The sequence below is a fragment of the Oncorhynchus clarkii genome, chromosome 10, assembly GCF_045791955.1.
Source record: "Oncorhynchus clarkii lewisi isolate Uvic-CL-2024 chromosome 10, UVic_Ocla_1.0, whole genome shotgun sequence".
In the NCBI taxonomy this organism is placed as follows: Eukaryota; Metazoa; Chordata; class Actinopteri; order Salmoniformes; family Salmonidae; genus Oncorhynchus; species Oncorhynchus clarkii.
In genome coordinates, this window is record NC_092156.1 from 41,412,222 (window position 1) to 41,428,911 (window position 16,690).

General features: G+C 44.8%; 2 protein-coding genes across 2 annotated transcripts in view; both read left to right on the plus strand.

Moving 5' to 3' along the window:
* The first annotated feature begins 5,318 nt into the window (after nt 1-5,318).
* LOC139419233 (protocadherin alpha-2-like) lies at nt 5,319-9,359 on the plus strand. Its single transcript, XM_071169204.1, has 2 exons — nt 5,319-7,670; nt 9,294-9,359. The coding sequence occupies exons 1-2, from the start codon at nt 5,319-5,321 to the stop codon at nt 9,357-9,359; spliced, it is 2,418 nt and encodes an 805-aa protein (XP_071025305.1).
* A 1,105-nt stretch (nt 9,360-10,464) lies between these two features.
* Nucleotides 10,465-16,690, plus strand: part of LOC139418481 (protocadherin alpha-C2-like) — a 36,083-nt gene continuing 29,857 nt past the window's right edge. Inside the window, exon 1 of the mRNA XM_071167991.1 lies at nt 10,465-12,914. Coding sequence (XP_071024092.1) covers nt 10,566-12,914 — 2,349 coding nt within the window. The 5' untranslated portion in view covers nt 10,465-10,565. The remainder of the gene's footprint in view (nt 12,915-16,690) is intronic.

The window sequence follows — 16,690 nt, forward strand, 5'->3', positions numbered from 1 at the left end:
ACTTCACCATTGTCTTAGTCCGCCTTAGTGTCTGCTTCCGTGGCCTCCTAACCACGGCGACCCTTCTAAATGACCCCACTGGTCTGAGGGGCAGCTCGGGACAGAGGGGCTGCTCAGGACAGAGGGGCAGCTCGGGACAGAGGGGCAGCTCGGGACAGAGGGGCAGCTCGGGACAGAGGGGCGGAAGCTCTGGACAGAGGGGCGGAAGCTCTGGACAGAGGGGCGGAAGCTCTGGACAGAGGGGCGGAAGCTCGGGACTGAGGGGCTCTGGCGCCTCTGAGCTGAGGGGCTCTGGCGGCCCCTGGCTGACTGGCGGCACTGGCGGCCCCTGGCTGACTGGCAGCACTGGCGGCCCCTGGCTGACTGGCGGCACTGGCGGCCCCTGGCTGACTGGCGGCACTGGCGGCCCCTGGCTGACTGGCGGCACTGGCGGCCCCTGGCTGACTGGCGGCACTGGCGGCCCCTGGCTGACTGGCGGCACTGGCGGCCCCTGGCTGACTGGCGGCACTGGCGGCCCCTTGCAGACTGGCGGCACTGGCGGCTCCTTGCAGACTGGCGGCACTGGCGGCGCTGGGCAGACTGGCGGCACTGGCGGCGCTGGGCAGACTGGCGGCACTGGCGGCGCTGGGCAGACTGGCGGCACTGGCGGCGCTGGGCAGACGGGTGGCTCAGGCGGCGCTGGGCAGATGGGTGGCTCAAGCGGCGCTGGGCAGACGGGTGGCTCAGGCGGCGCTGGGCAGACGGGTAGCTCAGATGGCGCTGGGCAGACTGGTAGCTCAGATGGCGCTGGGCAGACGGGAAGCTCCGGCAACGCTGGAGAGGAAGGCTCTGGCAGCGCTGGACTGAGTAGCTCAGATGGCGCTGGGCAGACGGGAAGCTCCGGCAACGCTGGAGAGGAAGGCTCTGGCAGCGCTGGACTGAGGAGCTCTGGCGCCTCTGGAATGAGGGGCTCTAGCGCCTCTGGACTGAGGGGCGGGAGCTCTGGCAGCGCCGAACAGGCGGGAGACTCCGGCAGCGCTGGAGAGGCGAGGCGCACTGTAGGCCTGATGCGTGGTGCTGGCACTGGTGGTACTGGGCCGAGGACACGCACAGGAAGCCTGGTGCGGGGAGCTGCCACCGGAGGGCTGGTGCGTGGAGGTGGTACTGGGTAGACCGGACCGTGCAGGCGCACTGGAGCTCTTGAGCTCCGAGCCTGCCCAACCTTACCTGGTTGAATGCTCCCGGTCGCCCTGCCAGTGCGGCGAGGTGGAATAGCCCGCACTGGGCTATGCAGGCGAACCGGGGACACCATGCGCAAGGCTGGTGCCATGTAAGCCGGCCCAAGGAGACGCACTGGAGACCAGCTGCGTAGAGCCGGCTTCATGGCACTTGGCTCAATGCTCACTCTAGCCCGGCCAATACGCAGAGCTGGAATGTACCGCACCGGGCTATGCACCCGCACTGGGGACACCGTGCGCTCCAAAGCATAACACGGTGCCTGCCCGGTCTCTCTAGCCCCCCGGTAAGCACAGGAAGTTGGCGCAGGTCTCCTACCTGGCTTCGCCATACTCCCTGTGTGCCCCCCCCAAGAAATGTTTGGGGCTGACTCTCGGGCTTCCGTCCGCGTCGCCGTGCTCGTCTCTCCAACTCCATTCTCCTATAACCTTCTTCGCACTGCTCCAGCGAATCCCAGGCGGGTTCCGGCACTCTCCCTGCGTCGACCGCCCACCTGTCTATTTCGTCCCACGTCGTGTAATCCAGACTTTGTTGCTCCTGCTGCCGCTGCCTTTCACCACGCCGCTTGGTCCTGTTGTGGTTGGGTGATTCTGTAACGGTTTTCTTGTGGTGAAGGAGAGGCGGACCAAAATGCAGTGTGGTGGTTATTAATGTTCTTTAATAAAGGAACTATACATGAATAAACTAACAAAAACAATAAATGTGAGAAAACCTAAAACAGCCCTATCTGGTGCAAACACAGAGACAGGAACAATCACCCACAACCACACAGTAAAACCCAGGCTACCTAAGTATGATTCTCAATCAGAGACAACTAATGACACCTGCCTCTGATTGAGAACCATACCAGGCCGAAACATAGAAATACCCAAATCATAGAAAAACAAACATAGACTGCCCACCCCAACTCACGCCCTGACCATACTAAATAATGACAAAACAAAGGAAATAAAGGTCAGAACGTGACACTTTCTCTCTATCTCTATTGGGTCTGCCCCCCCCCCCCCCCCCTCTCTCTCTCTCTCTCGGGTCTGTGGCTAAGATCTCTCTCTCTCTCTCTCTCTCCCTCTCTCTCTCTCTCTCTCTCGCTCATTCTCCCTCCCTCTCTCTCCCTTTCTCTCTATCTCTCTTGGGTCTGTGGCTAAGCCCCCCCCCTATCTCTCTCTCTCTCTCTTGCTCTCTCTCTCTTGCACTCTCTCTCTCTCACTCTCTCTCTCACCCTCTCTCTCTCACACACACACTCTATCTCTGTCTCTCTCTCTCTCTCTCATGCTCTCTCCCTTTCTCTCTTTCTCTCTCTCAGGTCTGTGGCTAAGCTCTCTCTCTCTCTCTCTCCCACTCTCTCTCTCTCTCTCTCTCTCAATTCAATTCAATTAAATTCGCTTTATTGGCATGACGTAACAATATTTGGGATATTTACAATATAAATAATATATAGAAATGAGAATCAAAATTGTCAACGGGACAACAGTAACAACAATAACCAAGGGTCAAAATGACCATACATTCAACAATAACAATAAGCATACAGTAGAGTACATGTGCAGGTTGATTGGTCTGTCAGAAACTGTCCTTCAACTTATGGCAGGAAGCAATGTAGTGCGCTGCCAACCCACAGCTCTCGGCGTCCTCCCCCAACAGGACGGGTAGCCTATCCTCATCAGAAAGGTCTTTGAAACCTTGAATAAGAGTTTCAAATTTGGGAAAATGACACTCTCTAATTGTTTTATATTTTTTGCATTTTGTCAGGAAATGCAGCTCCGTCTCAGATTCTGCTGTTGTACAGTGGTTGCACAGCCTTTCCTCTACAGGGATCCAGGTTTCCTGTGTCTACCCTTCTCAATGGCAAGGCTGTGCTCACTGAGCCTGTACTTTGTCAAGGTTTTGATTGGTAACCATGGTCAAATATTTAGCCATGGTGTACTGTCGATTTAGGGCCAGATAGCACTGCATTTTGCTTTGTGCTTGTGTTTGTGTTTCCCAATAAGCAATAAAGTTTTGTTTTGACTGTGTTGTAATTTGGTTTATCCTGATTGATTGGATGTTCTGGTCCTGAGGCTTCAGTGTGTTAGTAGAACAGGTTTGTGAACTCAGCCCCAGGACCAGCTGGATGAGGGGACTCTTTTCTTTGCTCAGCTCTTGACATTGCAGGGCTTGGTAATGATATGAGAGGGGGTCACTGTATTTTAGATGTTTCCAAAACTGAATTGCTCTTTTTTGAGTTTTTATTATTAGTGGATATTGGCCTAATTCTGACCTGCATGCATTGTTTGTAGTTTTCCTCTGGACATGTAGGAAAATCTAACAGCACTCTGCATGTAGGGTTTCAATGGGGTGTTTGTCCCATTTGATGAAATCTTGTTTTGCAAGTGGACCCCACACCTCGCTGCCTTTCTCTCTTTCTCTCTCTCTCTCTTTCTCTCTCTCTCTCTGCCTCTCTCTCTCTCTGCCTCTCTCTCTCTCTGCCTCTCTCTCTCTCTCTCTCTCTCTCTCTCTCTATTTAGTCGGGAATTATTCTCAGAATAAAACTGTGTTCTTGTTCTATGGCAGGATGAGTTTCTTGTCTGACTTCTGAGTGCCGCTCCTGTGTTCTGGCTTAACAGAGTCGCTAAACAGAGTGGCGGTTGGACGGGAGCTCTCCATGGTGCTGAAATCAGACTCCACGTAGTTTCTTTATTTTAAAACGTTTTCTTCGACTGACTTTTTACTGATAAAAACCACCAGACATGTATCTAGTTGGATTGCACATCAGAATCTAACAGCACTGCACAAAACGTTTCACTGCTTTTCATTCTGCCCTCCTATAGCCTATGCCAGCTCTTTTCTCTGGAGTCAGTTTACGGTTACTCTCCACACCGTGTCAGTGTCTACCAGCAAAACGCTAATTTACTCAACTCCACCTAGGGACTAGGACAAAGCCTATTATACACCGACTGTCAGTGAAATTGTAATGAGGTGGCAGACGGTGAGGTTAATGTTTCTCGTTAGGATAGCAACATCATCCATTGTTTTCATTTGGTTCTCTTTATTTCCGTCACACTGTTCGGATTACCTTTGTGAAAGGATTGCTTAACAGTGACTGCATTCGAGAACCGTGAATGGGTTTGGATTGTGAATCTATTTTGGCTGTTGCTTTGTATTCGGGGTGCTGAGTCTGAACAAATTACTCATTCCGTTTCCGACGAGTTAAAACCGGGGACATTTGTTGGGAATTTGGCTAAGGGTGTAAATCTGAAAGTGACTGAACTGGAGGCAAGCAGGATCCAGATAGAAACGGGAACATTTAAGAAACATTTTGAAGTACATTTAAACACTGGGGGGTTCTTCAAGCTTTGTCTTAACGACCTTGTTTGCACTGAAAGCTTGGAGGATATTGTGATTAATCCTTTACGAATGTACAATGTTGAAGTAATTATACTGGACAGAAACGACAACGCACCACATGTTCATGTGAAATCACAGACGTTTCGGATTGCTGGGCTAACTGCACCAGGAGCTAAATGTCCTCTGCCTGCAGGAGTAAGGGAGCAACTCTACAGAGTCATATAAGCTCTCCCCAAATGACCCTTTCACACTAGACGTGCGTACTGAGGCTGATCCTGGTCCATCAGTAGAGTTAGTGCTACAGAAAACGTTAGACTGAGAGAAACATGCTGGGATCAAGCGTGTACTGACTGCTATTGATGGAGGAAAACCTCCCAGATCAGGGACCACATAAACAATTGTCAACATACTAGATGAAAACGATTATATATTATTCCAAACATATGGTTTACTTATTTGCTATTAAACTGTTGTATTTCTTGCTAATATATGACGCATAGGTAATGCGTTTTTTCTTCTTCTCATTGAGCAGTGTCATGGCCGTTTAGTAAGCAAAACGCAGGGTGTCGCTGTAGACCGTGGATATGAAACCTTGATTTCGTTCTAGGGCCCCTCCTTCTGTGGCTATCAGTGTTGTGTAGGCTTTTGTCAGAATAACACACAGGCAGATTCCATCTGAAACGACAGCCCTTCCGCGACGGCATAAGATGTGGTTGTTTTCTGAAATATATGTCTGCTCTTAGAACCCTAGAAGCGTCGGGTGAACAGTGGATTTAACGATGGGCCATGCTGTGCATTGTGGATATCGCTGTATTCCGGTTGTACTGCTTCTTTGCGTATGGAATTTATCTTCGGGACAGATTATCTACTTTGTCTCAGAGGAGGTGAACAAGGGAACCGTTGTTGGGAATATATCCAAGGATCTGAATCTCAATGTTCAGGAACTGGAGTCTCATATGTTTCAGATTGTTTCCGGCTCTAACAAGAAGTATTTTGATGTGAATTTAAAGACCGGGGCTCTGTTTGTGAAGGAAAAAATCGACCGAGAGGAACTCTGTATGACTAGTGAGAAATGTTCTCTAAACCTGGAGATCATTGCACAGAACCCTCTCAACATGTATCGTTTAGAAATCAATGTGTTAGATATGAATGATAACGGACCTTCATTCCCAATAAATGTTCATACTTTGAATATAACCGAATCCACATTTCAAGGCGAAAGATATCCCCTGCCCAGCGCTGACGATGCTGATATAGGAAGTCATACAGTGAAAACATACAAGTTGAGTCCGAATGAACATTTCTCTTTGGATGTACAGAGCGGCAGCGAGCAGAGCATGTCTGCTGAGTTAATACTACAGAAAGCTTTAGACCGAGAGAAACAGGCTGTGATCCAGTTGTTACTGACTGCTGTTGATGGAGGAACACCTGCCAGATCCGGGACATTACAGATAATAGTGAATGTGATAGATGTGAACGATAACAGTCCCGTCTTCAGCAAACAATTGTACAAAGTACGTATAGCAGAGAACATACCAATTGGCACACATTTAATAAAACTGAACGCAAACGATGTGGACTCAGGTGTAAATGGGGAAATCGTTTATTCTTTGATAAGCCACGGGAAGGAAAAAACATTGGACGCATTTCAAATGAACAAAGTGACTGGTGAAATCACAGTTAAAGGAACTATTGATCGCGAGGAGAATGCTGCGTTTGAGCTGCATGTACAGGCCAAAGACAGGAGTGCTAGTCCTCGCACAACGCATTGTAAAGTCTTGGTAGAAGTGATTGATGTCAATGACAATGCTCCAGCGATCTCAGTAACTTCAATGATGAATGCAGTCAGAGAGGATGCAAGACCAGGTACAGCAGTTGGTCTAATAACAGTGTCTGATAAAGACGGGGGTGTAAATGGAAAAGTACACTGTAAAATAGTAGACTCTGTTCCATTCAAATTGCTGTCCTCCTATAAGAACTATTATTCGTTAGTGGTAGATGGATCTCTAGATAGAGAGACTACTTCCCAGTACAATGTAACCGTTATAGCTACAGATGAAGGCATCCCACCTCTCTCCAGTAACAGTGTCATTTCTGTTTACGTCGCTGATGTGAATGACAACGCGCCTCGCTTTTCAGAAACTATATTTAATGTTTATCTAAAGGAAAATAGTCCCGTTGGAGGGCTTATTGCCAGCTTGACTGCCCATGATCCAGACATGAATGAAAACACTCAGATGTCTTATTCGTTATTAGAAGGCAATAATGGCAAACCCTTGTCTACAATGATAAACATAAACTCATTAACTGGTGAGATATATAGCATACAGTCATTTAACTTCGAAGAAGTGAATACTTTCCAGTTCCACGTTCAGGCCACGGACTCTGGTGTTCCTCCACTAAGCACCAACGTCACTGTCAACGTTTTTATCCTGGATGAGAATGACAACAGTCCTGTGATTCTCCCGCCATATTCTGACCACGGCGCTGTTAATTCTGAGAACGTTCCCTATTCTGCTGAAGCGGGATACTTTGTGGCCAAGATCAGGGCTGTAGACGCCGACTCTGGTTATAATGCGCTGCTTTCTTATCACATCTCTGAACCAAAGGGGACCAATCTCTTCAGAATAGGAACCAGCAATGGAGAAATACGGACTAAGAGACGAATGAGTGACAATGACTTAAAAACTCACCTGTTGGTCATTCTGGTGTCTGATAATGGCGAACCTTCACGGTCTGCCACAGTGTCTATTGATGTTGTGGTCGTTGAAGGTACAGGTGACATGCAGACAACTTTCAGACAGCTGCCTGTAAAGGAGGAGAGTTTCTCAGATTTAAATCTGTATCTGCTCATCGCCATTGTGTCAGTATCAGTGATATTTATACTGATCCTCATCAGTTTAATAGCTGTAAAATGCCACAGGTCAGACGGCAGTTTCAGCAGGTACAGCTCCCCAATGATCACCACGCACCCTGACGGCAGTTGGTCTTACTCCAAATCTACCCAGCAGTATGACGTGTGTTTTAGCTCCGACACACCAACGCCGTTTCCACCTGCTGATGGTGAGCTGATCAGTATTAATGGAGGGGATACTTTTCAGAGGACGCGAACTATCCCTAACACAGAGAAGGTAAGGGCAACTATTCATTTGGCGCTTTTTTTCATTGCGTTGTCGTTTATTTCCCACTGAAATATTACTATTATCTTGCTTGTACTTTGTAAATATTTTCTTAAATATGTTTAAAAAAAAAATTAAAAAATCTATCGCACGAATTTAAATCCATTATTACTACTAAGACAGTTCAAATTGTATTGGTGCGGTTCTGGTTAGCTAAAAAGAAGCTCAAAATCAATACGGTACGCTGTTAGGCGTCTCTGTTCAGCACCATGGACAGCGACATACGGTTGCTTTCGTTAGTGTCAGTCTCATTCCTGCTTACACGTTTTCTCGATTCAATTGATGCATTGTTATTAATAGTCTCCTCTATTATATAAATATACCAACCTGTCGAAATATAGTAGTTCAGTTGTTTATTGTAGAAGCAACAATGGAGCATTCAGATTTATTTTAAACTGCAAAACCAACTATTTATATACCAGGGTTGGCTGGCCTTCTCCAGGCTCTCGTAGGCTCAGTCACCAGTATACTTTTATTTACAAAGCCATTTTGGGTTTACCACCATTTTATTTTGCCATTTTTATTCGTCCTAAATGTGGTGGGTACTCTCTTCGTTCGCAGGACTTTATCCTGCTAACTGTTCCAAATGTCCGAACTGAATTTGGTAAAAGGGCTTTTATGTACTCTGCGCCATCGGCTTGGAACGCCTTACAAAATACTTTTAAACTGGAAGAACTTGTCCCGATTGGTGTTTTTAAATTATTGATGACGGATTTTGATGCTGATTCCTGAACCTGTCAATGTTTTTAATTGACTGTTTTATAATTTTCTTATACTCCTGTGAATTCGATGTTTTTTTTACTAGATTACCTGTAGATTTTAATGTGGTCTGTCTATTGTGTAATGACTAGGTGCTGCCTATCTTGGCCAGGACGCTCATGAAAAATAGATTTCAAATCTCAATGAGCCCTTCCTGGTTAAATAAATTAAAAAACTGGTCTGTGAACACCATGACATGTCTAGCCATACTGGTCATCCGCTGTTTGGCACGTTGGGCTACGCGAGAAGATACATTTTGGAAGAAAGTGTTATTCATTAGATCAATTTGGTTATTTGTTTATTTGTTTGTTGTGCAGACACCCCTCATGTTAGATTCTAACATCGTGAATAACTCAGATAAGGCTGTGTTCTTGTTTAAGAGCGCAGTAAGAGCACTTGGTGTCGCTGTAGACCGTATATTCAGCTGACAACTATGTGGGGCTCATTCTTCCCCTAACTCCCACTGCTGAAGGTAGAGTCAGGGGATCCACTTTAGATAGGCATGTGTGTAGAAACAACCTTGGTATACTAGAGATTTGTCTTATACAACGCGATGTTAGCAATATTATGAATCTACTGTAAACAACTCACAGAAGGTCTGTGCATAGCGATGGGCCTTTCCGTGCATTGTGGATATAGTTGGATTCGGATTCTGCTGCTTCTTTGTCTATTCTGTCTCAGATGAGGTGAACAAGAGAACAGTTGTTGAGAATATAGCCAAGGACCTCAACCTCAATTTTCAGGAACTTGAGTCCCATATGTTTCAGATTGTATTATGTTTTGAACCTAAACACTGGCGTCCTGTTTGTGAACGAGAGAATCGACAGCGAGGAGCTGTGTGAGAACAATCTGAAGTGCAGGCCATTACGCACAATCATCTGAACATTTTTCGCGTTGAAATAGAGATACTGGATATACATGATTATGAACCTTCTTTTTGGTAAATTCACTGGCATAAATTAAATGTTTATGAAAACGCTGCTGCGGGAGATCGAAGTTTTCTCCCAATGACTGAGGATGCGGATGTGGGCAGATGTGGCTAGTATTAATAATGGAGGAGATACTTTTCAAATGACACACTCTGTCAAACAGTGAGAAGGTAAGGACAACTTTTCAAAATATATGTTTTTTTTGTCATTGAGTTTAGATGTATTTTTTACTGACAAATTGTTATCATCTTGCATGTATATTCTACATATTCTTCTTAATTTGAATCCCTTTTAACTTGACGAGATAGTACAACTTGGGTATGTTTAGGTTAGGTCAAATCCAGCTTTAACTGCTGAGGTGTTTAGCGTTTCAATTCAGCTCTATGGACTGCGACATACGACAAATTGCTTTGGTTTTTGTCAGACTCATTCATACTAACATGTTTACTGCATTACGGTTGCTCCGTGTTCTTTTTGAACCTGTCAAAATGGTATAGTTTTTGGTGTTGTTTATTGAAGAAGTAACAACCAGCATAGACATGCAAATGCATTTGCATCATTTACGTAAATTATTATCAGCAGTCTCATTACTGCCAGGGGTAGTTTTCTAAGCCCTTCGTACCATATTGTCATGTGCTAGCAAGTCTCTCACCCTGAATTATTTACTTGGTCATGTTTGCAATGTCGCAGAACTCTTACTCGTTTTGGATACTCATGCGTAATTACGCATGACCAACCCAGCTTTTTTATAGTTCGAAGATGCGTTCTTGTTATAGTTTTATCCTTTTATTTGAAATAGTACTCTTTAAAAGGTAGATTTGGCCAAATTGGTTTGGTAAGAGTCACGGTGGCGTAATTGACACATAGCAGACTCGTTTTGTCAATATTTATTTATGCTGTAGCCTATACATACAGAAAACACAGGATGTCGCTGTTGACCATGACAATTATTAATAGGAGGAATAATGCTGGACTCCTCCTCTAGTGAATACTACAAAAGGAATCGAGTTGAAACCAGTGGTTTGTTTTGACAGGAGAGGGAAATTATAGTTTGTCCCAATCACTTTGGTTGTACTAGCACGGACTAGCAGAGCCAGCATTAGGCTATGTTCATTTTTTCCCTTTGAGTATTGTTGCAATAAGCATTCCTTGTACAGCGATGGGCCTGTGTGACCACAGAAGACGTGTTTGGATAGAATATCTTCTGCTGCTTTGTTCATGGAGATTGTGTTCTGGACAGTTCGTGTATTCCGTCTCAGAGGAGGTAGATAAAGGCACATTTGTTGGAAATATCGCTAAAGACCTAAATCTAAATTTGAGAGAACTGGTTTCGAGAAAGATTCACATTGTAACGGGATCCGAAAGGAGGTATTTTGATGTCGACTTGAAGACAGGTAATCTTTTTGTCTATGAGAGAATTGACCGAGAAGCCCTCTGCTCAAACTCAGTAAAATGCTCCATTGATGTTGAGGCGATATTGAATAATCCTATGCATATCCATCGTATTGAAGTAAACATTGTGGACATAAATGACAGCCCACCATCGTTTGCGGAGCGCATTCATGTTGTCAATATGACTGAATCCGCCTTTCCAGGGGACAGATTTCCTTTACCGTTCGCCAGTGATTCGGATGTTGGAAGTAACTCTGTGAAAACCTACAAACTGAGTCTAAACGAACACTTCTCTCTAGATGTACAAAGCGGCAGCGAGCAGAGTGTGTCTTCTGAGTTAATACTACAGAAAGCTTTAGACCGAGAGAAACAGGATGTGATAAAACTTGTACTGACTGCTGTTGATGGAGGAAAACCTCCACGATCCGGAACTCAACAGATAGTAATTCACGTAATAGATGCCAACGATAATACTCCGATTTTCTCCAAATCTCTCTATAAAGTGCAAGTGTCAGAAAATGTTGCATTTGGAACTTTAATTCTAACTTTAAACGCAACAGACTTAGACGAGGGGGTGAACGGTGAAATCGAATACTCATTCACTGGGAAAGGAGAAATGGGCACACAACATGTCTTTCAACTCAACCAGCATACTGGTGAATTAACAGTTAAAGGGCGTTTGGATCACGAGGAAAACCCTGCGTTTGAAATCCGTGTACAAGCAAAAGACAAAGGTAATCCACGAAGGAGTGCCTATTGCAAAGTCATAATTGAAATACTTGACGTGAATGACAATTCCCCAGAGATCATAGTGACGTCACCCCCTGTCGCATTGAAAGAGAGTGCTGAGAAAGGAACCGTTGTTGCTTCAATAAACGTGCGTGACAAAGACGGTGGGAAAAATGGACTCATCAAGTCCGAAGTAATCGGAGATGTTCCTTTTAAATTACAGTCGTCTTATAAAAACTATTACTCTTTAGTTGTAGACGGGCCTCTGGACAGAGAGAGTGCATCTCTTTATAATGTAACTATTAAAGCCACAGATGAGGGGACCTCACCTCTCTCCAGCACTAGTGTTATTACTGTACACATTTCTGACGTGAATGACAACGCGCCAAGTTTTCCAGAGCCCATACTAAACGTGTATATCAAGGAGAATAGTCCTGTGGGGGTTCGTGTTGGCAGCGTGACAGCGAATGACCCTGATATCGATGAAAACTCTAAACTTACTTACGCAATATCGGGACCCAATGACGCGCATTTTTTTTTGTTTGTAAACTTAAATTCTCTAACTGGTGAACTATACAGCTTGCAGTCATTTAACTACGAGGAGATAAACACATTCCAGTTCCACGTTCAGGCCACGGACTCTGGTGTTCCTCCACTAAGCACCAACGTCACTGTCAACGTTTTTATCCTGGATGAGAATGACAACAGTCCTGTGATTCTCCCGCCATATTCTGACCACGGCGCTGTTAATTCTGAGAACGTTCCCTATTCTGCTGAAGCGGGATACTTTGTGGCCAAGATCAGGGCTGTAGACGCCGACTCTGGTTATAATGCGCTGCTTTCTTATCACATCTCTGAACCAAAGGGGACCAATCTCTTCAGAATAGGAACCAGCAATGGAGAAATACGGACTAAGAGACGAATGAGTGACAATGACTTAAAAACTCACCTGTTGGTCATTCTGGTGTCTGATAATGGCGAACCTTCACGGTCTGCCACAGTGTCTATTGATGTTGTGGTCGTTGAAAGTACAGGTGACACGCAGACAACTTTCAGACAGCTGCCTGTAAAGGAGGAGAGTTTCTCAGATTTAAATCTGTATCTGCTCATCGCCATTGTGTCAGTATCAGTGATATTTATACTGATCCTCATCAGTTTAATAGCTGTAAAATGCCAAAGGTCAGACGGCAGTTTCAGCAGGTACAGCTCCCCAATGATCACCACGCACCCTGACGGCAGTTGGTCTTACTCCAAATCTACCCAGCAGTATGACGTGTGTTTTAGCTCCGACACACCAACGCCGTTTCCACCTGCTGATGGTGAGCTGATCAGTATTAATGGAGGGGACACTTTCCAAAGGACTCGAACTCTGCCAAACAGTGAGAAGGTAAGGATAACTTTTCATAATGCTTTTTTTGTCATTGAGTTTAGATAAAGGTAAGCCTTTTTTACTATTCACAATTTGTACTAGGTCTGTTACTCTGTTTTATTAATTCACTGTTCATGGCTTTGGGTTTTATCAAAATGTTATTGTTGGATGATCAATTGACATTGACATTTTCTTCAATTGTGAATTGAAGTCAAATTTCACAACAGCAAATGCTGCTTCATCAGCGTTAGTAGCCTACGGAAGTAGAGTATAGGCCTATCCCAGAGCCACGGAGCTGGACAGCAGAATTAGTGCTTCGGCACCACGATAGTGGAAAGCAGCATCTGTACTGTGGTATAATATAGGTCTATTTCACTACCACTGGTGTGGAAAGCAGCGTCTGTACTGTGGTATATATAATATAGGCCTATTTCAGCACCACTGGTGTGGAAAGCAGCATCTGTACTGTGGTATAATATAGGCCTATTTCAGCACCACTGGTTTGGAAAGCAGCATCTGTACTGTGGTATAATATAGGCCTATTGCAGCACCACATGTGTGGAAAGCAGCATCTGTACTGTGGTATAATATAGGCCTATTGCAGCACCACATGTGTGGAAAGCAGCATCTGTACTGTGGTATAATATAGGCCTATTTCAGCACCACATGTGTGGAAAGCAGCATCTGTACTGTGGTATAATATAGGCCTATTTCAGCACCACATGTGTGGAAAGCAGCATCTGTACTGTGGTATAATATAGGCCTATTTCAGCACCACTGGTGTGGAAAGCAGCATCAGTACTGCCTTGCGTTCAGTATGACCCAGCATTTTGCAACATTCAAATATAAATATGTAATGTACAACAAACATGCCTCTCCGATGTAAAGAACAAGGAATCATGTTGGCTCTATTCATGGTATTTCTATCTACAACATTCAACAACGTTTGGATACTGAAGGTACAGTATAGGTCGAAACGTCAGTTATCTGTTAGTGTCCTGTACAATTGATTAAAATGAACAAAAATCAATTGATCTCTGCCCTTTTTTTGTCGAGTGCTCCAACTCTTTTTTTAACCTCAATATAGACCTTTTGGAAGTTTTTCTTGATAAGCCATTCTTATAATTTTTCCGTTGTTGCTGCAGACCCTTCCTTTCCTTTGTTTTCTGAAGCACGAAGGCACACTTACAACTCTATAGTATAGGCCTATTTCAGCACCACCGGGGTGGACAGCGACATACAGTATACACTGAAGTAGTCTATTGTCCTATTTCAACACCACCGAGCTACACATCCGTGTTCTTCACCCTTCTGGTTTACTGATGTTCCTCAAACACAGATCATCAAAAGCTCAGCCTTTCCATACTTACAACATTTATATAGGCTTTAAGATGATATTGGAGATTTTATGTTACACAACTTCACTGAAATGAACTTTAATCAGTTCAGTTCCAGATGAAAGGGAAAAACATCATAACCTTACATTCCCATTGATCTCCAATGAGTTCTGATGTGTGTCATTTATTTAGCTGGGGGATTATGAACTAGAGTGGTGAAAGACTGTGGTTCGCTGAGGCTCATTATGCTAGTGATCCTCTTTACACGTATCTGTTTAACAGCTTCAATTGGAATCTCACATTTAACTACTGTAATTAGTATTAATATGAATGTAGGGTTTTCATTGTTATTAACCTGTTCATCTAAAGTACAGTATAATCTCAATGTCAGTGGCTCAGTTAATCATGTAGGTTAATCATCATAGAATCATTGCTATGCTCTCACGTGCCCATTATCTGTCTCTGTGCATGGCCCCTGTGGATGGGCCTGTGCGTAGAGACGGTCACAGACGGTCCTGCCTGCCTGTTTAACTCACAAGTTAACCTCCATGTTATCATGTTAACCTTTCTTTGCACTCTCTGTGTTTGGTCTGTGTCCATCACAGCTTGTGTAGCCATTTCTCCAGTCTCTCTGGGCAGAGATAATCTTGGCTCTCATTGCATAACATCTGATGCTTGTGTATCTCAAACTTACATGTACACCTCCCATTGACATCAATGCATCACTTCAGCATATCTCATGCATTCGGCCCATAAATTCTGCAGTGTATTTCTAGCGACTGCATTGCATATATTTTATGCCACTGTTCCTCGGAGCTCAACTCTGACTGTGTGTTGTGGTTCTCACTGAGGATAGGAAATGATAGCATGTTTCCGTAATGCCGTCCCACGGGTCAGTTGAGCATGAGTCCTTGACAGAGGACATAGATGAGTCCAGCTGTAAGTGGGTCAATCAAGCCTGTGGTTCCGCCTGGCCCATCTGGCAGAGGCAGATACATGGATTAGAGGCTCCTGGGTCTCCGGCCGGAGCCCTGGAGCAATCCCACCTGCATTATGTGTGGAAGGTAGGAGGATTCACGCTCACTGCTGCACTGAGAGCGATACCGCAACTTCAGGGAGACACGTCTGGGCTAGAGCCCTGCTCCCCTCTCTCTCTCTCTCTCTCTCTCTCTCTCTCTCTCTCTCTCTCTCTCTCTCTCTCTCTCTCTCTCGCTCTCTCTCTTTCTCTCTCTGTCTCTCTCTCTGTCTCTCTGTCTCTCTCTCTCTCTCTCTCTCTCCCTCTTTGTCTCTCTCTCTGTCTCTGTCCCTGTCTCTCTCTCTCTCTTTCACATGCCCTCTCACTCTCTCACATTTGTGTTCTTTCTTTTCTCTCTGCCATTTTCCCAGGTTTCAGAGTATTACAGCAGGCTCTCATGAAAAGTGTGGCATACTAATCCTTAATAAGATTTCAATATTTTCTCAAACTCCTTGTAAGTGCTTCTAGAGGCAGACTGAACCAGTTGAGGGGATTGAGTCTCGTTATGCTCCTGGTTAATCACCAACTCCCTGAGAGCAGGAGATTACACAGAGCCCACCTCTATGTTGGGTGGCTGGGATAAGGATTCTGATTAAGGACAGCTTTTCACTTGTTTGTTTTACAGATTAAGTGTGTGTCACACTGAAATGACATATTTCATAAAGTGGCTGTGTATGTTGTTTAATTTTTAATGTTGTACTTTTTATCCTGTCTTAGCTGAAAGTGTATGGTACAGCGTTATTGTGTGATTCCATTTCCCCAGTCCACTCTCTGAGCTGTTGATAGATAACATTTCTCTGGGAGTCAGAATACTGGTTCTCTGGGACTACACAGGGCCAATTACTAATACTGCGTTATAAGCCATATTCAAACACTGTTGTTCAGATAGCGTCCCAGTAATACTGAGTTTCTTAACTTTGCCTGCCTATAGTTAGTAGTGCTGTAGGGATGTCTCAGGAAGAGAGATGAACAATTCCCTGCAGTGCAGCAAACACAGAGGAGAGGGGACGGAAAAGAGAATAGGAGCGACAGGATGTCCTTTCATATCTTTTTATTTTGTTTGTACCTTAAGCAAGCCTGCTCCAAACGCCTAATGGAATTCAGGAAGAATTGTACATTCATATTAATAGACTCATATATTTGGGAACATCTACGTTTAATTTATGCTGAGAACTGCAATAACGAGGGTGTGTGATGTAATATGCAGAGTCACACACCCACATTTGCTTGCAGGCTGTGCAGGATGCCTGCCAGTAATATTCTGCTCCATATTTCTCCACTGCACCACTGAAGCCAGAGCTAAGGCTATAGCTGGGGAAAAGGTGTGGCCTCGGCTCACACACACCGTCACATGCAGGTCTCTCTCTCTTTTCTCATCCCACGCCCTGTTGTATTGTGTCTTTCCCTACTTCATTTTCTTCCTAGAGTCCCTGTCTATTGTT